This window comes from Ornithodoros turicata, chromosome 1 (assembly GCF_037126465.1).
Source record: "Ornithodoros turicata isolate Travis chromosome 1, ASM3712646v1, whole genome shotgun sequence".
Taxonomy (NCBI): Eukaryota; Metazoa; Arthropoda; class Arachnida; order Ixodida; family Argasidae; genus Ornithodoros; species Ornithodoros turicata.
In genome coordinates, this window is record NC_088201.1 from 73,017,153 (window position 1) to 73,039,624 (window position 22,472).

The 22,472-nt window shown below is 46.0% G+C and overlaps 1 protein-coding gene across 1 annotated transcript in view; it reads right to left on the reverse strand.

Annotated features, from left to right (window-relative positions):
- Positions 1-22,472, reverse strand: part of LOC135400809 (uncharacterized) — a 36,437-nt gene that overhangs the window by 12,063 nt on the left and 1,902 nt on the right. The window contains exons 3-6 of the mRNA XM_064632735.1: positions 13,058-13,330; positions 7,821-8,034; positions 2,749-3,012; positions 486-818 (exon numbers count right to left, since the gene is read on the reverse strand). Coding sequence (XP_064488805.1) covers positions 486-818; positions 2,749-3,012; positions 7,821-8,034; positions 13,058-13,330 — 1,084 coding nt within the window. The remainder of the gene's footprint in view (positions 1-485; positions 819-2,748; positions 3,013-7,820; positions 8,035-13,057; positions 13,331-22,472) is intronic.

A 22,472-nucleotide genomic window follows, 5' to 3' on the forward strand; every position in this document is an offset into this window, starting at 1 on the left:
GTATAGCATGCTGTGCGCCAACCATTGCCACGAATGATAGGCTTATCGCCTCTGATTCGAGGAGAGACGGGGGCGTACGCCTTTTTGATTTGGATATACGATTAATGCCACAAAACGGCGTACGCCTTCCACTTTTCTCGATTCAGAAGCGATAACTCTATCATTCGCGGCAATGGTTGGCGCACAGCGTGCTATGCGGTGAAGTTCTGTTTTTAGAGTGTATGATTCGAGGATTCGCGGATTCGGTTGGACCAGCTTTAAATAAACGCCTTCTGAGTCTGTATAACACAGCGTGACAGCATAATATGTGGTTATTTTTCTTTAGTTATTCAATACCTGTAGTACAATGAGCTAGAAACGAAGGCATTTGCGAGCTTTTCAAGCAAGGACAGGCGAACGCCTTCAACGCGTGTAACAAAGCTCCGACAAGCCGACAACATGCTTCCGTTGACTCAAGATGCGAATCGTCGAAAATAAATGCTTACCGGGACTGATCATCGTAACTTGGTGTGTTTGGTGCGGTCTGCTGAGGAGACGCTCGGACCGATTCCCGTCGACCCAACGATAGGCTCGTATGGTAAACAAATAGGATGCGAAAGCGTGCATCCTGTACAGCGATAACGAATAACCCTTGACTTCCATAACGCAGCGGTCATCAGAAAATGGGTCCATCATTATGGATTGCGACGAACCAGCCAGTTTGTGGTTGCACCAGGACACAAGGTACCCGTCGCAAGCGTCATCGTGCGGCCACCAGTACAGCCGTAGATTACTCCAACTCTTCACAACGGCCGTCGAGAAGCAGGGCTTATCAGGGGCTGAAATTTATTGAAAGTGTCTCATTTCCTCTGCATCAATGTCAAAGCATGCTTGCAAAACACTCAAGATGACGCAGCATTCAAATTAAGAGTTGCATACGCGGAAAGCACGAGGACAGCCCCACCCCTCAATTTCAGATTTTCTTCCCTTAAAGGGGCACTACAGTGCAAAAAAAGATCCCCTCACGAAATGAAAAATAATGCTACCTCGATACCAACATAAAGTTGACGTGATTCATCCGTTGCGCGATTTATGCGCGAATGAAATCGCAGTTCGCACTTTCCCTCTTCTCTCCTCCTCAAAAAGCGATCTCCCATTGGTTTCCCCAAACAATTTGTTCAATGACCGCGGGTGGTTGCGGAGCCCAATGGAAGTGCTTGAGGAGCTCAATGGGAGGCCGGCTCTGCATTGTCACGCTTCTCGAGGAGGAGAGAAGAGGGAAGATGTAGATTGCGGTTTCGTTGGCACACAAATCCGATGGCAACCGATGAATTCCGTTCCTTTTGTGTTAGCGTCAAGGTAACGACAAATTGGTGGCGGTTTGGGCAAGGCAAATTTCGGAGTTTCGGAATTTCTCGCGAATTCAATATGATAACAGTGCTCAGACGTCCTGCCAAAATCTCTCCTAAGATAAACAGCGTTGGCCTTCACTCTCAAAACAGAACTTCACCGCATAGCACGTAGTGCGCCAATCATTGCCACGAACGATAGGGTTATCGCTTTTGATTCGAGGAGAGAGGGAGGCGTACGCCTTTTTGTGGCAATTTCCACATACCCAAATTGCCACAAAAAGGCGTACGCCCCCTTCTCTCCTCGTATCGGAAGTGATAATCCTATCATTCGCGGCAATGGTTGGCGCACAGCGTGCTACGCGGTGAAGCTCTGTTTTTAGAGTGTTGTTCAGACAAAGAGACTTTTTACTATGAGTTATTTTCACGTTAGGTGAAACACCCTGTATGCAATATAATGCAAATAAATTCGGATAATGGGTAGTATACTACGTAGTACAAATACTGAGAGATATTACAAAAATACGTACAGTATTTTCCGGTGTATAACGCGCGCGTTATACAGTAAAAAAGTGCTCTGCTCTGAAGAGGTCCTGCGCGTCATCTATCGGTGCGCGTTATACACGCACGCTTAAAAATGAACTTCACCTCATAGCACGATCCTAGCCAACTATCATCGCGAATGATATCGTTATCTGCCCTGATTCGCTGAAAACGGGAGGCGTACGCCATTTTTGTGACAATTATGAACAGCATAAGTGTCACAAAAAAAGGCATACGCCTACCGTTTTGAACAAATCAGAGCAGATAACGATATCATTCGAAATGATGGTTGGCGTGCTATGCGGTGAAGTTCATTTCTAAGAGTGCGGAAATCCTCTTTCCTACAGAGATTCTGTTCTGGTCGGTGTCGTACTAATTCTAGCCTCTTCCAGGGTGTGCTGTGAGTTTCTCACAAATCTCTTAGGGTCAGTTGACAAAGCCAGCGAAAGCACGCTAGACTTCAGTCAATAATCCTGAATCCATTTCAGCAGGCTGGCGTGATTAAGAAGGGACGCGAAACTAAAAATGTTTCAAATAAAGCATATGCATATATTATACGCCGCCTTGGTTTATTGTGCATAGCGGTGGCAGTACAGAAGCTTGTAGGAGCATTGCGGTGCGCGTAATGCACCGATGCGTGTTATACATGGAACTTTTTTCAAATGCGGCCCGATTTTAGGGGTGCGCGTTATACACCGGAAAATACGGTAGTTATACTACTGTCCCCGGCAACGGCAACAATGACAAGATATTCGCCCCTGTTTCGAAGAAGCAAAGGTATACTAGCCGGTGTATATTATCTCATAGTCTCATCTGTTAGACGAGCATTCAAATACAAAACGTTTCTCATCCTTTCTTCATTTCAATGTGAACCTACCCAGCCTTCTGCTACGGAACTTTTTCTGGAACAGTAGAACTCCGTCCGGTCGATATACATACAGGGAGAGTTTGAAGCTCCAGAGGTCGGCAGGAACTTCATAACGCCCTTGTGCTCCCAAGACATGTTCTCGAAAGCAATTTGTGTAGCATCCACTCTCCGACGCGCACACCTTCACCACGAAACTCCTGTTTTCAGCGTGGGTCGGACTCCATTTCACTTCAACGAGGAAGTCGGACGTCGCAGTAGCTTCGAAAGCTAGCTCTGCACGCACAAAGCAAGGGGTTTAGTTAAAGGTCCTGTGAGATGACATTTAATGTGTCTCGAAACCCTGTGTTATTCGCCAAGCTGTCATCAGGAGCCACCATATAAATGCGCAATCAATTTTACAAACACAGACGGAGAAAGCAGCCGCGAACGACTGACACAATCCTCGGGTGACTTTACAAAGTCCTACGAATATACACATACGAATACATACAGTGTAATTTCCAGTTGCTGTCCCACACAATCTCTTTTGTTGGGACGGGGGCACACAGGGTTTTCAGAAAGTGGCCAGTTTTGGCAAAAAATGATTAATTATTCCATTACAATCGCGCTTTTGCAGAATATGACCAAAATTTCAAGAAATACACCGATTAATTGACCTCTCCCTGTTTGTAAACAAATGACGTCATAGTGTTCGACAGCGCCACGAATTTGGTAGAGTTGAACTAGGCTCGAAGCTAGAGGGGAACAAGGTCGCGCCCGAAAGCCACGGTCTTGAGGGGATTACGATGGTCCCTGAAAGGGATGCGACCTTCGGTCCTACTTTTCTTTCAATAGGAGGCAGCGAACAAGCGTCCATTAGTGGAACCCAGCCTTCCCTTTCCGATCTGTTTCGCTTTCAGTCTGTCTACCAATGTCATGATGACGTTTCTCGGGTAGAGCTCTATTAGCAAAGCAAACCATCACGGTGGTGTGAAGCAATTGTTTTTATTCCGTGGTAACGTCGCGAAGCAACTGTGGCTATGAGCGGCGTACAGATGTGAACAGATGGAGAGGAAAGCAGGAAGGAGTGGGGGACAGTGTGTTAGTATGCGTCCTGGGCCGACTTCACGGGGAACTCTGCCGACATTCGTACGACGCACTCCACGGAGCTTTGAACTCCCTTCCAACGAACGTCTTTCGACCAAACGACGTTCGATGAAGTGGGCGACGCCCAGTTTTAGTTTATTTACTTTGCGCTTATGTGCAAGTGAATCTAAATTTGGTCCTTACAACATACATGTTACCTGAAGATGGTAACATCTGATATGGCCCGAGTGTAAATAAGGCCCAAGTGATCAGAACGCCCAAATGTTCATAAGACCCGAAAAAAAATTGGGCCTTTTGAGCATTTGAATCAAATGAGCAGGGCAGGGTAAGGTGTCCAGAAGATCGAAATGCCCAGAAGGCCAGAATAGTCATATGGCCCAAATGGTCATATGGTCCGAAAACCAACAGGGAAGGCTACGAGTGACCTAAATATTTTCTTTACTGATATGCGCAATGTTAATTGAATGTGGAATGCGACAAAAGAGAAAATGGTAACTAAACTAAAAATATTAATTAGTGTACTGAAACGAAGAAACAAATTTTCAAGCAAATAAGATATAAATGTGACAAAACGTAAAATAAATATGAATCTTTACAGCGTTCAATATTTCGCTCGGTACAGATTGGTATAGGCTCTGTGCCTAGTATTTTTATTGAATAACCTATTCGTTTGCCACATTAAAAGCTCTTCAACCTTCTCTTCCATACTGCTATGACGTACAATAATTAGAGTTTTTTCTGCGAGGGTAACCAAGCCGTGCACGGCAGTAGCGTAGCCAGAAAAAAAAAAAAAAAAATTCTGGAGGGGTTCAGGAGGAAATTTCCATAGGAGAGAAGGGTTTACTCTTCGTCTCCCTCTCCCAAATGCGCTACCAAATGTACGATTTCGGGAGGGGTTTGAACGTCGTAAACCATGCCTACGCATGAGACAGTTTTTTCCGCTCTAACCCCTCGGGACCATTTGTTTCCGAGACCATTTGTTCCGTTATCAAATTTTCCGAGGCTCATTCCCATTTTTTCGGGACCGTTCGACCAAATGGCGATCCATCAAATGGGCGGACACCTTCGAATTCAACCTTCGAATTGATTTGTAACTGAGCTCTTTGGAGAATACATTTCACACGGCGGAAGAAGCGCATTGTGTTGGTGCGCACAAATGTGTTCATGTCAGATGCGCGCTGCAGAAGGAGCATATATTCCACTGAGTCACCAAGTGCAATTGTCCAAAATGTGTACAACTTGATGAACATAATAAATTTCAGTCCCGAGCAAAATACCAAGCCGTAGCGCTTCTAGGAAAAGTATGGAATTCCTGCGCTGTCACACCTGAAAAGCGATTTTACAACTATGCCCCTGTATTTTTGGCCGCGCGGTCGCCTGCCGGCGGGACCATTTGCGGGACCATTTTTTCTTAAGTGAAGTTTTCTTAAGTGCTAAGTTTTCCAAAGTAGTGTGTTCTCTCATCACGCACATGGTATGTGCTGTGTCATAATGACCGAGCTTTGTTGCACTTTTAATAAGGCGAAAGAGACCGGGGATTGTTTCCCCATCAAGTCGGAAGAAGGGAAACCGTCAACAGTGCGCGGAATATTGGCAGAATATTCTCGGACAGGCTCGAAATACGAGTAAAATGTGACTCCCAGGTGTCGTAGATCTACTATAGCTCTGAGCGAAACCTGACTGAAGAATAAAGCCTAAATGCATACAGTTGGATATCTCTGGTTTCAAATATATTACTCAGGTTTACGAAGAGGGTGTGAGACCCGTTGGAGTAATGATTTATTAAATGAATGGAGCGAGAGCTAATAATGTTTTTCAGAAACCATTACTCGGCTCTTTTTATGAGCGTTACATCATTTCTTTCCCCTCTTTGCTTACTCGAAACCAAGCTACCACTTGTCACATATCCGTGACTGTTTCGGAAGAGAGGAATATGGGAGTCAGATCAGAACAGTCATCAAAGACTTTGAGACAGACTTTGAGACACTTGGCTGTGAATGAGAACTAACTTCATGAGGGACATGTCTCGAGTACAATACAACTTTCATAATCCAAGGACCAATTGCAATGAGTTCCGGTGGATCCTGCGTAAGTATGATCATTTTACATATGCACTCACGACACCTTATACTCCTCCTATGCTTGCCAAGCACTCGCTGTCTAGGAATTTGTTCCACCTATATTTGCAGAATATGTAACTAAGAATTAAAAAAAAATAATGCATAATCCTCATTACTTCGTGATTTTCACATAGCACTACGCAGGCCCAGACATACGTCCATGACAGAATGGCGTAGACGCAGGCGAACTGGTCGACGAAATTCATTATGAAAAAAACCTAAGCGTGGGGAACGAAGCAAATACAACAACCGAACAGCTCAAGTTTATAAGCTTGCAGAATCACACAGCTATCAGCTTGATTTTAAATGCAAAAACAGAAGAAAAAAAAACAGATATGGTACAGGTACGCTCCGGTGTTCTTTGTGCAGTTCGTGCATTTTATAATTGTAATCATATAACATAACATGTAATAATACATTTTATAAATTGGTCCAGGCTTTCATTTTTCCCGTTACCCGGGCTGTACATTCTCAGATATTGCACGGCAACAGGTGGAAGAGGTCGTGCACGAGTCTACTTTTCATCCTCGTACCAGGGGAGAAAGGCGGCGCTAGTGTCGCGCTGCCGAACGCTGCCGCGCTCCGGGCGAACGTCCCTATTCTCAAGACCTTCCCATTATTTTGCAACGACCTACCACAACGCGGATTTCCTCAGACAGGTTTCACGACCTCAGTTTGGCGCTTCCGCTGCCGGGGAAACCCCTTCTGGGATAGGGTGCCAGAACAGAGACTGCATTCCGCGGAATGATATGAAGTTCTCTTGTGACCGGCAATGTGGCGCTACTGTACGAATGGCAAGACGGCGCAGTTCACGGAGCCGTACATACCTTAAGTTTTTTTTCAATATTGTGAACAACTGGAGGCATGCGCAGACATAACACTGACACCAAATATTCAAGAAATAATTCCGCGCAAATGCTACTGATTAAATTTCGCATATGTGCTACATTAAACGAGCTACGAACTTCCAAAAGCGAGAGACCTAACTTTTTGCAGCTTTCGTAAGGTTTTTAAAAACTACGGCAAAAAGAATTGCAAACGTCTCCAATATGAATTGCTTGAAATTCGAAAAGCTATCGAACAAGGCCATTTTTGTCCAAATCATTTCAGTTTAGCTGCAAAAAATTGCATTGTTTCACCCATAGAGAATACAAGGGGCCGCCGGAGGTCGTAACCCCTCTTAACACATAACATTGCTGGTTTTAGCATGGTTTTAGTAGACCAACACCGTCTGTAAGAAAAAAAAAACGATTTTTGGATTTCAATAGTGTTTGAATTGTTCTTTAACTACTATAATACAATGTGCATTTTTCTACGACTGCGTGATGTCGACACTGTGCGGAGTGCGTGATGTTGAGAGTAGAAAAGCAAATGTATGAATGCAAGCCACACGTAACAACTGTGATAACTGTTATAATGAAGTTTCAGGACTTTTCATAGCGCTTCTTGCAGGTTCACTATGTAGGTTTGTTTATAGCTTGCTTGCTGATCACGAGGCTATCAGCGGCAGCTCCCGAGGACCCTTGAGAGAAGGCTTCGATAGCGTTTCACGAACTTCCATCGTGTCCAGGATCATAGCCAATGGTAAACCAATGGGGCCGTGTAGCAGCGTCTGGTTACGTTAGCGTTCGATCGTCACTCATTCTAAGGACCATTGAAACTCCGAGTAAAAGGGTATTGCGCGGCAAAGTTTTCTTTTTAGGGTGTAGTTCGGTTAAAACGTGTTCTGTATTAAAAGCAACAACAGCGGGCAGTGCCAGGCGAAGGTACATTTCGGTATAGAAGGCCCGAACAGCATGTCCAGTGCGCGCAAACTTTTTAAATATAAATGGGATGGGAATAACTGTGCCCTGGGAATAATTAAAAGAGGCATACGTTTGTCTCTTGTCAGGACAGAGGTGCAGTAAGCGGTTTTGCTGAAACCTCCACTGCACTGAGAACAGAACTTCATGCTGCAGAAGGTGAGGTGAGTGTTTCCGGGAAAATCACCCAGGAGGTCCGTCGTTGTATTTTCCACGACTTTGCATCGGATCCTCGAGGGATCCATGGTTGAAGGATTTCGATATGAGGGACGATGATGCTCGGGTGCCTGCGTCGCAAAACGTCAAGTCAATTCACACGCGGGCCATGTTTGCGTATATGGGTAGGGGATAATAATAGGCAGAGAAAAGCACGTTGCACGGGTGTCTTCCCAGTCTGCCGAATCCCAACTCGCCGAATGCATTGAAGGCCGGGAGACAGCCTTAATCCTTTGAACTCCAAATGTGCTGTACCAACCGGCCGAATGACCGGCATGTCTATTCCCAATTCGCCGAATTTACCTTGCTACCGTGGCTTAGTGGCTAAGATCATCGAAACTGGGAGGTGACCCGGCTGCCTTGTGTGTTTACGCCGGATTCTCCTCAGCTGTCGGTAAGGTTCCCTATAAAGTTGGCCCAGGAGGCACGGCCCTTCCAGGGCAACGTGCCTTCCACAACACCGGAAGGTATATCGCTCGGTCAAGCAAGCAAGCAAGCAGTTCGCCTATTCCATTGTTCGTGGAACGTTGTGTTCCTACGATGATGGTGTTTCAAGCCGAGACTGCGAGGTGACACCGGCTGTGGTGTCTGGGTGTTTTCGCTGGGTTTTCCTCAGACGCTTTAGGACAAATGTTGCTACAGTTCTCTGTGAAGTCAGCCCAGGACGCACAATCCCCCTGAGGTTTACCTGACATTGCCCGCCTGAGCGTGGCCGACGACGGCAAGCAGTTCCGTCGCAACCAGCACCTCCGTTCCTCTCACATGGGGTGCTTTCATTACCTTGATACGCAATAATATACGCTTTGCTTGGTTAATAATTGAAATCATCCTCATATCCAGTCACAACGTTGCGACAGGATCTCTCACGATAGTGATGCAGAGCTCACGGCTCCTAAGTGCATAGACCAATAGAAGCCGTAATCAAATATCTGGTTTAAAAAGCAACATTTAAAGCTTAATGGTTTGAAGTGTATCGCAATAAAATCGACACTGGAGAGATTTTTTTCTTACACTAAATTATAAAATTACGAAACTATACACGTATTGTTAATTAAAGAATGGTAAGAAAACATGCGAGATGATGGCAAGGATACAATACGAAAAGCCCTAGACCAGGAAACGTTACGCTATCACACACAAACAAGAAACACATCTGTGGAGGTTGATACGGAGACGACCCCCTACTATTGCTGTGGATAAATTTGTCGTCTCTCTATTCAACAGATTTACTCCTAAATATTTATCATGTTTACGCGCTCTCTGGCTACGTTCCCTTATAGTCTCGGGGGATATTGTAATGGACCATTTCCATATTCGCGTCGCCCCTGGCGGCGGAATGTCGAACGTCGTGTCTTTCCCCCCAATAAACATGGTGACGCTTTTCGGACTGGCACGTTGCGTGGGAAAGCAGTAAGAGAAGATTGGGGGGGGGGGGGAGAAGAATGCGGAAAGAGTGAAAGCGCACTGTACTCATTACCAGTACAAAGCGTCGTGTCCTCCCAATCTGCCGAATCCCTACTCGCCGAATGCTTTGAAGGCCGGGAGACAGCCGTAATCCCTTGACCTCCAAATGTGCTGGTTCGACTGGCCGAATGACCGACATGTCCCTTCCCGATTCGCCGAATTTACCTTACCACCGTGACTTAGTGGCTAAGACCATCGCCTTCCACATCGAAATTGGGAGGTGACCCGACTGCGCTGTCTGGATGTTTTCTCTGGGTTCTCCTTAGATGTTGGTAAGGTTTCCTATAAAGGTGGCCCAGCGCGCTATGTCCTCCCAGCAGGGCCGGTGAGAGAAATTACAGACCCCGGGGATGCAAAACTACGGAGTCCTGCCCGTGCCCCCTCCTCACGTCCCCTGGTGTTTGCAGCTGTCGGGCATTGGGTCGGGCAGGCCCGTGATGAGGTCCGGGGCTTCATTCCCCCCCCCCCTCTCGCCGGTGCTACCTCCCAGTGTAACTTGTCTTCCGCCGCACCGGCAGGCAGAACGCTATGTAACTAACACGCCGTAAATCAACCAATTCGATTGTTCGTGGGACGTTCTGTCCTTCCTACGTTCATCTCTCATGGGGCTTTCCATTGCCTTGGCAAGCATTACGCTTTCGCTGTAATTGGTTAATAAGCGATTGTAGAGGGTTTCAAAACCATCCTCATAGCCAGCCACAACGTTACTACGGTAGGACCCCTCACGATAGTGACGCAGAGCTTACGGCTTCTAGGTTCAGGAGTCGAAATAAAATACCTTTAAAATATTTAAATGAAAAGCACAGAAAATTTAACGGACTGAAATGTCTCGAAGAGATTTTTCTTACTCTAAATGAACAAATTACTAAACAGCACACATATTGTTAATGAAATAATGTCGGAGAAGACATGCGAGCTGTTGGCAAGGATTCAATCTTTCAACATAATTTCTACTTCTCCAGCCACTGTTCACTAAGGGATTCAATGATTCTCGCACGTTTCCTATCTACAGGTCATTTGCCACCATACCCAACTCGCCAAAAAGCTCCCATATCATTTCCCAGCTTGCCGAAAGGGGTTGACCTTTCCCCTCAAAGATAATCCGCTTAACTGCATTCGGCGAACTGGGATTCGGCAGGTTGGGCTGTGACCCAAAGCGTTGTCAAATGTAGACCTCAAACGTCCGCGTAACCTTGAAACCGATTATCTCCGCCCCCAGTGAACATGACAGTCGCCCGCAGGTGGGTCCAGTGACGTTTTCCACTCGAAGATGGCGGATGCAAGGGCTGGACATGCGCATACGCGTTGTCGGAAATGGCCCATTTACTATATACAACGGCAATATGTTGTTGCATCGTTTTATAGCCAGCTAGCTGCAATGTGCCATGTGAGTGTGTCATTTTTCAACACCATATAGTATAGTTCTCCGGCTATAGTTCACTGAGTGATGATTGATTGATTGGTAAAAGAAAAAAACGTAAATGATTCAGCAGGAGCCATTGGACATTTCCTCATCTTGCAAGCCGCTCCCGCCCCTTGCCTATTTAGATCATTTTCCGCCATGCCCAACCAGCCGAAAAGCTCATGTATCCTTTCCCAGCTGGCCGAAAGCGGTTGACTTTCCCCTCACAGATAATCCGCTTAACTGCATTCGGTGAACTGACGTTGCAAGAGTATGCCTTCTAGCCTTTCTGGGCGTGTTAGAAAAGTAAGCGCCGTCGCGAGATCGGCAAGGATCGGCTAGAGCCGTGTTATAACAAAACTGCACGTGCACTCTTAAAAATGAACTTCACCGCATGGCACGCTCCTAGCCAACCATTATCTCGAATGATATGGTTATCTGCCCTGATTTGTTGAAAACAGGGGGCGTACGCCTTTTCTGTGACAATTATGAACAGCATAAGTGTCACAGAAATGGCGTACGCCCCCCGTTTTCAACAAATCAGGGCAGATAACGATATCATTCGAGATAATGGTTGGCTAGGAGCGTGCCATGCGGTGAAGTTCATTTTTAAGAGTGTGGCTTATACTATGTACATGTACATAGTATAAGCCACACTCTTAAAAATGAACTTCACCGCATAGCAAGCTCCTAGCCAACCATCATCGCGAATGATATCGTTATCTGCCCTGATTTGGTGAAAATGGGAGGCGTACGCCTTTTCTGTGACAATTATGGACAGCATAAGTGTCACAAAAAAGGCGTACGCCTCCCGTTTTCAACAAATCAGGGCAGATAACGATATCATTCGAGATGATGTTTGGCTAGGAGCGTGCTATGCGGTGAAGTTCATTTTTAAGAGTGCACTCCAGGGGTGTCTGAAGTCCCTCCCCACTTGGGGAACGGGGAGGGGGGGGCGAGCCGAAGCTTGAAAGACTAGCAGAGTAAAGACATCCCGTATCAAAATAAATTGAAAGGAAAACAATGAAAAGAAAGTATAGCAAAGTGGCACGTGTACGACACGCGGTGCAGATTTACTTATGCTGCTGTGAAAAATAGATTTGCTTCTAATTATGTGTATTATTGACTGTTAACTTTTTATTATTTTTGTCTACAGTCATGACTGCATGTAGCGGCCGCCCATGCTGTGGGAGCTGAGGGCCTTGCCAAGCTAGAATATAGCCTTGTCCTTGGCTCCACCACTGTTTGTGGACAATAAAGATCAATTCAATTCAATTCAAATATATTCACGCCATGTGAGGTGTACTCTTAAATGACGTTACATGGATTAATCCAAATTCATGAAGGTGAGCAAGCAAATCCTGGAAAATGCCTAATAAGAGAATATCAGGCACCCTGCCCAATCTATCTGCATGAAAGGGGGGGGGGGCGTGGCCCCCGCAGCTTGAGTTCAAGCCCTTGCTCCCCTCCTTCTGACTCCCGTGGTGCACTCCCACAAGGGTGATGGTGTCATGCAAGCCACGACCTACAACTGTGTTCACTTCTAGTTCTTACTGGGGAAGTCCTTGGTATGTGTTGGTCATACTGGACTATCAGCAGGGCATAATCATAGCGCGCCATATTTCGTGTATTTCAGCCGTTTTATGGCAAGTTGAATCCATGCGACGTGGCCGTCCAGTGCAGTACACTGGACGGCCTGGACTTCTGGACTGAACTTCTTTTATACTGGACATCGTGGACTGAACACGGGACGCAGTACGTCGATCAAATTCCATCCAAATGCCCATCAGAGTCATTACAGAGCTATTCCTACCCTTCCCTACACTTAGATGGCGAGGCAAAATTTCCATCTTTTCTGGCAAAAATACACTAGAGCTATAGGTGCCGCGAGTTGTCTAGTTTTCAGTACAAGTGGTGAAAGTGTAGAGGATACCCACGTCTGACGTTAGAAGGGGAGTGAAAACTGATAATTGGCGCATCCGTGCACAAGCAGCACGCAACAAGCAGCACTGAAAGTCTATGTGCTTATGCTACTAAACCCTGTACAAAGGACGTCCAACAGCGCTCAAAACGTCTGGATTATGCTTGGCGTTTCGCGAGGTACGTACGCAAACATCATTCAAATAAAGTTGTAGTAGCTGTTACTATATTAGATCACGTTGTTCAGTTTTCGATTGCACGAAAAGGCGTTTGGATGTCTTTTCATGCAACGCTGCATGACTATGTACCTTGGTCATGGAAAGCCAAGCAAGACATTCCCATCGCCATCTTGTGTCGCCCAAGTTCCACTGGCGTACCATGCAGACTGACCCCTTACGCTGTCGAGTGCAGTTGGAGGCATCGAAGTGGCGCTTCATGGTTCGAGAGGGGCCGAAGCAGAGGCACAACTTGTCTTCGACCGGAAGCGACTTTCGGCTCCACAGGTACAGAGCCGACTTGTTCATGAAGCCGAATTCATGCACCTCAAAATCGCTCGAGGTGGACACGGCGTGCCGGGGAAGCTAATTGGGGAATGTTGAACAATGTTAGCAGGCTGCAACAGCTCAATGTTTTGAGCTACCAAGTAGAGGTCGGAATAAATAGAATTCATACAATCAACCCACAATTTGTCACATTTCAAAGATTTGAACTACTGCAGTTCTCAAACAACGTATAGGAGAACGAAAACATCCGACGTCATTGCTTTGGAGCGGCGGGCGGGTCATGAGGTTTTCTAAAATTTTCACTTCACGGCTTACGGCTTTTGAGAATTTGCCCTCAACGAGGATCATTGATGAGGGCGTGACTCATTCATCGGGTGCACGCGCAACGCCTTGGAACGTAAGCCCACGTCACGTCAAATTCACCTATGGAACCCAAAATAAGAGCTACAACCTTAAACGTCACAAAGCGCGTTCCGGCAGAAGGGGTGCGTAGTATTGGGGTAGTCGTCGCTCTTAAAGCACTTTAATGACCCCCCCTTTTTTTTAACCAAGCGGTCCGCATGCTTATTAAAACGCACCATGCGAAGTAATTCTATCAACAGGTGCACAAATATTGCAGAATTCGATTTTGAAAATCGCGACCGTGCGCAACGGTGGAAATGCCCGGAACGAGCCGTCGAGCCGCAGCGTTATTTAGACGTCGGAAATGAGCCGCTGATTCGTCTAGAGGAACGTCGTCTGCTATTTTTCACTCGGAACCCCGCCGCAGCGGTGGAAGAAGTTTCTTGTTGCTTTTTCTTTGATTGATCAAATACAGTACGATGAAAGATGAAAGTCACTGAAAAGGTTAGCCAGCTGTAGGACTCGAACCCACATCTTCTGGATTTCCGGTCCAGGGCTCTACCAATTTAGCTAAGCTAACACACCTTCCCAGCGACTACCAAGGGCGCGTCATCTGAAGGGACAATCAACCACTCTCTCTCACTCATCCCCCTTTCACTCTTACATTTTTCTCACTCATACACACAATCATACGACGGGATTGACGCAAGCGGCAACTGTTGAACATGAGAGAACTGATGTTCTGAGGCTGGAACAACATAGAACGGACAAATACATACAAAGCCTCAGCAATTACCTGAAACAATGGTACAAAGGAATCGGGAAGAGGTCGGGTCACTGTTTCCGTGTCTCGACTGTAGTACAGACACTTACGAAACTGACCAACTTCCCAATAGTGCTTTGGCAAAAACCGTCGACCGCAGCCGCAGTTTTTGGAGAGTTGTAAAACGGGAGAAAGAAAGCGAAGAAAGTGTGGAGCGAGTCACCACCACCTGTGGATGAACCACACATTTTCGCAAAATCTGCCTTCCCGCTCCTATGGTACAATATGGGTACCTCCCAAAAAAGAAACCTACCTCCTAAAAGAAGAAAAGAAGGAAAGGGTGCCGCGGAAAATGTGGGATCAACGACATTTAGACACGACGTAGCTACGGCAGACGAGGACAATACGGAAAGGACGGAAAGGCACCACACCGCCCGTTTCCGTATTGCCGTCGTCTGCCGTAGCTCCGTCGCATCTAAATGTCATACCAACTGGCCCACACTGCGTTGTTAGTCAACGACATTTGTTTGTAGCATATACACTAGCACGACTACGTGAGGGCTTGAGTGTCTGCCCCACTCCCCCTCGGAACTTTACCATGAGGGGGCAAGGTTCCCTCCAAGCAGTCTATCCAGCTGACACTCAGAGCAGGAACGTTGTAACGTTGCGGAGACCATATTGTAAATATTGTACATAATTGTAAATACTGTATATAATTGTAAATAGCATTTAATTTGTGGTTGTTTTGTAATTGTTATAGTGTTGTAAATAGTATTTCCTGTGCCATGTTATTATTATTGTTATTCCTGTAACATGTTGTACATAAGTGTTACTAATAAATATATTCACGGATGACTTTCTGTTCTTGTGAACTTATTTGAGATCGATGCAGCTACAGAAAGGAAACACTGATACTTTATTTTTGTTCTGTTTTCATCCATCGAAGTGCCAGCGAGCTCAGAGGATGCCCTTTCCCGCATTCGTTCTTTCTTGCAGATACTGTAACATTTTTTCCTATTCATTTTCCGAGGTCGTTTCAGTACACATACAGTGCGCAGGAGATGTCTCGGAGAGCTACTTCTATTTCGAGCAGTTTACTCTTTAGTTCGTGATTGGCATTTTCTCTCAGTCGCGCGTAACACTGATTCTTTTTTTCAGTATTTTTCAGTATTGCGTATCCTGTATCCATACCAGCGGCGTAGCCAGGGGGTTGGGGTGCTCACCCCCCCCCCCCCTTGAAACCTTACCTTTGGCAGTTCATTTGGGAGAGGGAAACGAAGGCGAAATCCTCCTACCCCATGTAAAACCTCCATCGAACCCCTCCCAATTTCTTTTTTTTTTTTTTTCTGGCTACGTTACTGATCCATTCGGCACAATTCTATACGTACTGTATTCATTCAGAGATTGCAAATTCCATCCTTGGTTGGACCTCGACAGCAAACACCTGGCTAAGAATGGATTATATTTCATATCATATATCGTTATATATTACACTACCCGTACTGTTGCAGGAACAGGTATATCAATTCGTACGCATATAGAAACACACAGTCTTGTCTAAACACGTATGCGCATGCTGTTGTACCTTCCGTACATTTTATTGCAATAACAGAGGTTATTGCAGTAACATAACGCATGAGCAGGTTAGCTCATGCCCTTTCCAGCAGTGACAGAAAGATGTGTGTATGTGTGAGTGAGCATACGCGCCTGTGACCGAGCAATCGTTTTGCGCGTTCTTTTTTATGAAACAAGTGCACCACATAAACAGAGTACTCCAGTAGCCGCATCAGTTTTGGACTGAATTTGTTTTTTGAATTTCGCCAGAACAAGACCCGAGAATAAAAACGACAAGGACCGGCACTGAACACCGTCAGTGCCGGTCCTTGTCGTTTTTATTCTCTGTCCTTGTCCTACCCAGCACTGGGAGTTTTTAATTCTTTTTAATTGAAACATGTACCAACCAGCCCAAACACTCGCTCTGTTAAGGGTGAACGCGCGGAGCCATGTTTATGTGAATTTTTTTCTGGGAAACAAATTGCACACATCAAAACCTTTCGCGCAGGTCGGTATAATGACATACACTTTGGAACTGGAACCTTTGGAATCGACAACGACGACGTCGTCGTTGTCGGTTCCTGTCCCGTGTCCGTCCTGTCTAGTTCCCCCCTTCGTTGCTCCTCAGACTCAAGGGTAATGTTTCCGTTCAATCGCATACACTCTTAAAAATGAACTTCACCGCATAGCACGCTCCTAGCCAATCATGATCTCGAATGATATCGTTATCTGCCCTGATTTGTTGAAAACAGGGGGCGTACGCCTTTTCTGTGACAATTATGAACAGCATAAGTGTCACAGAAATGGCGTACGCCCCCCGTTTTCAACAAATCAGGGCAGATAACGATATCATTCGAGATAATGGTTGGCTAGGAGCGTGCTGTGCGGTGAAGTTCATTTTTAAGAGTGTACACCAGCTCGCTTGTCTACACTCTTAAAAATGAACTTCACCGTATAGCACGCTCCTAGCCAACCATAATCTCGAGTGATATCGTTATCTGCCCTGATTTGTTGAAAACGGGAGGCGTACGCCTTTTCTGTGACACTTAATTGTCACAAAAAAGGCGTACGCCTCCCGTTTTCAACAAATCAGGGCAGATAACGATATCACTCGAGATTATGGTTGGCTAGGAGCGTGCTATGCGGTGAAGTTCATTTTTAAGAGTATACTCTACTTATGTTCAACGTTCTTATCATGTTTATGCTCGCCGCTCTACATGGCGGGAACTGCACAGTTCCTGTCGGGTCGTAGACACAAGGTAATATTAAATCTGAATTTCCAAAAACTACGAGGTGGATTTGAACGAAATTTGTGGCGTTTGTACACATGCCGTTTTCACCGCTTCCGGTTTGGTGCCAAAAGGTTTCACAGCAAACACGCTCTGTGCCGATTGCTACAGTTATCGCTTCTGATTTGAGGAGAGAGAGGGTCGTGTACCTCTTTGTGGCAATTCAAATTGCCACAAAAAGGCGTACGCCTCCCGTTTTCAACAAAGTAGGAAAGCGAAAGATGGCGGCTGGTTCCGAGCGTCCTTAGTCGCCGAAGGAATGGAAATCTTCGTCTCACCGGAAGTTGCTCGCGGGGGCTTTTTTATGTCTACCCGAGAATCTCATGTATACAGAGCACCCAGGCCGTCAAATGAGCGAACATTTTAAAATTGTATGGCTGTTGCTTTACAGTATCCTTTAAGCAAGACACTTTCTCTGTGGAATCTTTGTGGACACAAAGGGCAGGTAATGAATTCTGTACTTGTTGTCCAGTGTGTATTCGCACGTGGGTGGGGTGGATACTTAACATAAAAAAGAGGTGGGTAAACAAGAAATCTGTGTGGCTATAATCGCCGTTTGTGCTGAATGTGTTTTGACCTGATGAAGTGCAAGTGAAGCTTTATTCCAAAGTGTGCTCCATTCCCTGGATTATCGTGTTCTCACTACTGTCAGCCTGGACTGTGTATTTTTTTTTTCATCGCCCAAACGCTATCGTTTAAATAATTGTACAATCTTTCTTCGTTCACTGAAGTGACGCACTTCGTTTTCAACCAATCAACCAATTCAACCAAACCAAACCAACCAACGTTTAAGTCTGTCTCTAATGTAAACTTCGCATGCGGAATGACATTGTCCCTCATAGCTTTCGTTCATTTCCAAAGTTCTGCAAGATCTGCTCATATTCCCTCATTCTAAACGCATGCCACGAGAACCGAGTATGGACGATCGAAAATTCGACACTTTTCAACATTCAGTCCTTAGAGCGTTCATTCTAGATGATTTTCGTACGGGGATGTCAATATACTCCATGAGACCGCATGCATTAAGTCACGCGACACCAGACCTATAGGTGAGCGTACCTACCAAAAATGGCCACTGCGTGTGTAAACTGAAACAGTAGCATTGTTGTACAAGGCAAGACTATCAATACATTGGTGTCACTTGGGGTCATACTGCGGAAACATGACTATGGGGATATAAAGTTGGTAGTAATTAAAAGTTCGAAGACTCAAACCTTAGAAGGCACTTATCTATAGAGCAGTCGCTGTCATGCGAGGGGTGTTCAAGTCAAACCGGAACTTTTCATTTTTCGCTAACGTAAGGCGAGAATTTAGTTTTATCTTTCAACGTAATCCCCAGCTGCACTAATGCACCTGTCCCAGCGTTTTACGAGGGCTTGGATGCCAGCAGGGTTGAAATCCTTACCGGCGCGTAGCAACCATGATCGAACCGCATTCTTGACCTCGTCGCCGCAGCTGAAGGGGCGGCCCCCAAGGAACGCCTTCAGTGGCCCGAACAGATGGAAGTCGCTGGGGCCGATGTCTGGACTGTAAGGGGTGTGTGGCAGCAACTCCCAACCAAGTTCCTGTAAGCTGCGTGTCGGTGAGATGCGCGGTATGCGGGCGTGCATTGTTCCTGTAGGAGGAGGACTCCTTTTGTGATGAGGCCCGGCCGCTTTTGCTTCAGCGCCCTATGCACATCCCTGAGAACCTAGCAGTAACATGCACTATTGATGGTGGTACCACTGGGCAGAAAGTCAACATGAACAACGCCAGCCTTGTCCCAGAAAACCGTGGCCATGACCTTACCCGCAGACGGGGTGCTTCGGAACTTCTTGGGAGCTAGCGAGCCCGGATGCTTCCACTGGTTTGATGCGCGTTTAGACTCAGGAGTGAAATGGTGCACTCACGTTTCATCGCACGTGATGATCCGATCAAGGAACGGCTGTCCTTCAGTGTCGAAACAGTACCTTAGCTCTTGGGAGATTTCCAGTCTTCTCTGGCGGTCAAACACGGAGAGCTGCCTCGGGACCCAACGGCCACTAACTTTCCGAAACTGGAGGTGTTCATGAATGATAGTGTTCAACGTTCCCACAGAAAGGTCAGTCTTTCGAGCCAGTTCGAGACATGTTATCCGTCGGTCCTTGAGGATCAGGCGCTCCACAAGTTGGATGTTCTCAGGAACTCTGACACTGGGCTCTGAGTCGCCCCGGCCGGGATCGTCCTGCACTGATGTACGGCCGTCTCGGAACCGTTTGCACCACTCAAACGCTTTGCTGCGGCTAAGTGTATCGTGGCCATACTGAGCCTGAACTCTTCTGAGAATTTCAGGTGACTTTATGCCTTCATTCACGAGAAACTTCATAACAATTCGCTGTTCGATGTGCGCGCTCACTTCATTGTCGGCCATCTTGTCCAGCACGTGTCTTCTGTCTTGCACAAACTTTGGAGCACCACGTGGTGAACGCGTAGGCCTGTCGCGTGTGAAAGTGACGAAAAAGAAGTAGCGCGAGCCATTTGTACGCTCAGGAGACAGAAAGTCCCGGTTTGACTTGAACACCCCTCGTATACTTCGCGTGCTCATGCTTGTACTTTTTTACTCTGACTTTTAAGTGAATGTGTCATTGTTAACACGACAGTGCTAAATTGCTGCTGTTACATCTGGCTGATGAAGCCTATGTTAAATTACGTCAGGTCACTTTGTGTTGGGGCAGTGACGATAATGGCCTAATACCGTGCTAAGTCGCGGCATCAGAGCTAGGTAGCACACCTAACTCACTTTTATAAAATAACAGGATTATAATAAAAAAACTACACCACCTAGAGTCATGCGGTCAACGGCATTTGTTCTTACTGGGTTTTTGACACCTCCTCATGTGAATGTCGTGTAACGTAAGTTTAATTATGTAAATTTTTGCGAGCTTAAGTCGGAAATTTGCCTAGTAAAGGTCACTTTTTTACCCCACCAATGTGAAGAGCGTGTCTAATTTAGTCAAATTAATGATAATTGACAGAGATATTCAGGAGCTATCCCATTGGAAAAAAATAGCCGAACATCATGCTCTACGGAGGTCGCACAGGATAGCGCACGATGAATTTTTCAGCGCAATCTTTGTCAGTCCGACCGAAAGGAGGTTGGAATCCCAGCCCTCCCCGACATCGCAGAAAGAGATAAAACAGGCACGGCTTATCACGTCCGACTTTCGCTGGGATAATGCTTTACCTCTCCCAACTTTAGGAACGGTTACTTTTTCTACTATCACTCTGTGGGCTGGCTTCGGAACCTCCTTTCTTCGCACTGAGAGCGATTGCGCTTAAAAAGTCATCGCGCGTTATGATCCGGTACCCCGAAAAGCATGATATTCGGCTATTTTTACGATGGGATAGCTCGTGAATATCACTGCCACTTATCATGAATCTGAGTGAATTCGGCAAGCTCTTCATATTGGTGGGGTAAAAAAGTGACCTTTACTTGGCAAATTTCCGAGTTCAGTTCGCAAATATTTACATAACTAAACTTGGAGTACATGACATTCACGTTAGGAGGTGGCAAAAACCTAATAAGAACAAATGCTGTTGACAGCATGATTCTAGGTGGCGTAGTTGTTTTATTATAATTCAATGACACGTTTTCTGGGACGCCCTGTATAGAAAGGTAGCGAGTCCAGAGTGAAAAACAGGACGATTTTTTTCGCATTCCTTCTATACGGTGTACGTCACTCTTGAGGGGGGGGGGGGCAAAATGCACCAAAATTACATGTCATGAACAAAGTAGGATGAGGCAGGCTAGCTAGTGTATGCGTAAAAAACTTGTGGAGTTTGTGGAGTAAAAGCTAGTAATATAACTAAGTCTCCACTGTCTCAAGGGCGTTGGAAGTCTCTCGCCACAGGCAGTAACCTGAAGTTCGAAGGATTTGTACATTAAGAGCTTGCGGTATACGAAAATGGTAGTAAAGTAACACATGCTTCACACAGTGCAGCTTTCCTCACAATATGCTAAAACCTTACGGGGTTGGTTAATTACGAAATGACAGGTCTTTCTCCATATGAATATAGGTAAAGTATTTAAACGGGAAATGTGTTTTTTTGTCAGAAAAGGGGAGGGTACACTCTTAGAAATAAACTTCACCGCATAGCACGCTCCTAGCCAACCATCATCTCGAATGATACCGCTTTCAACAAGTCAGTTCAGATAACTATATCAGTCGAGATGATGGTTGGCTATGAGCGTGCTACGCGGTGAAGTCAATTTTTAAGAGTGTAGTTTTGGAGACGGTATCGTACCAGCGAACATATTCATGAGGACTAAGAGATTCTCCTCGCACACACACAAGATCGTTAATTACAGTAATGAAAAACTTATTCAGTGGAACATACAAATCATGTAAAAAAAATCTACCTTGTGAGAGAAAGCCATGAACAACCTGTCCGATCTCTATGTATGGAGGGAGAGAGACCCCCACCTCCTGAGCTCAAGGGGGCGATCGCCCGCTTGACCCCACCTTTCGACGCCCTTACACTGTCTTTTCCTCTTCAGTGTTTTTGTTACCCCTTTAATGCCTCACACTGAGGCGAAGGATGCCTCTTCCATTGCATAGCATACTTTCCTTACTATACGTACATATGGTACTTTTCCGAAATTTCGATCTGCCCTGCTGGCTCTCCTACCGGCGATGTCGGCTCAGACAAAAATGAGCTCGAAGGGGAGGAGGTGTACAGTGACACTGCTCGAAGGACCCGTCGCTGTCAGCGTGGTCATCTCTACCATCTTCCCTTCGCTGCACATTCTTTCAGTGAGTAACACAGCCGGCAGGTCATACTAGTGGCACACTATCCAGTGACTCTAAACGGGAGGGCACACTTCCTGTGTGGCTCGACATTCAGACAAATGTGTCGCGAGCAGTAAGTCTACCTCAAGATTCTTCAAACACACTTTGACGCGTAGCTGTACTTACTGGCGTTGTCACCATTTATAGGTAAGGTGGCATAAGTGCAGGCCAGCTGGTGAACGAATTCCATCATGTACAAAATCCCGAGTTCTCGCAACGCGTCTTCTGGGTTGCCTAGACTCAGGCTCCAGGCTTTTGTCCATGATGGAGATGTCACACATTGCTCTCTGCAGAGAAGCGCGCAGGCGTATCGTGTACTTGTAGCACGCAGATATCAGCGGGACGTGACCCCCCTTACGACCACATTCAAGTTAAAATTATTCTCATCAGTACTGATTGCCAAGCGCCAGTGTTAAAGGGACGGTCGCATCTGTTCCAGTAGATTTCTAAGCTATAGTGTAATT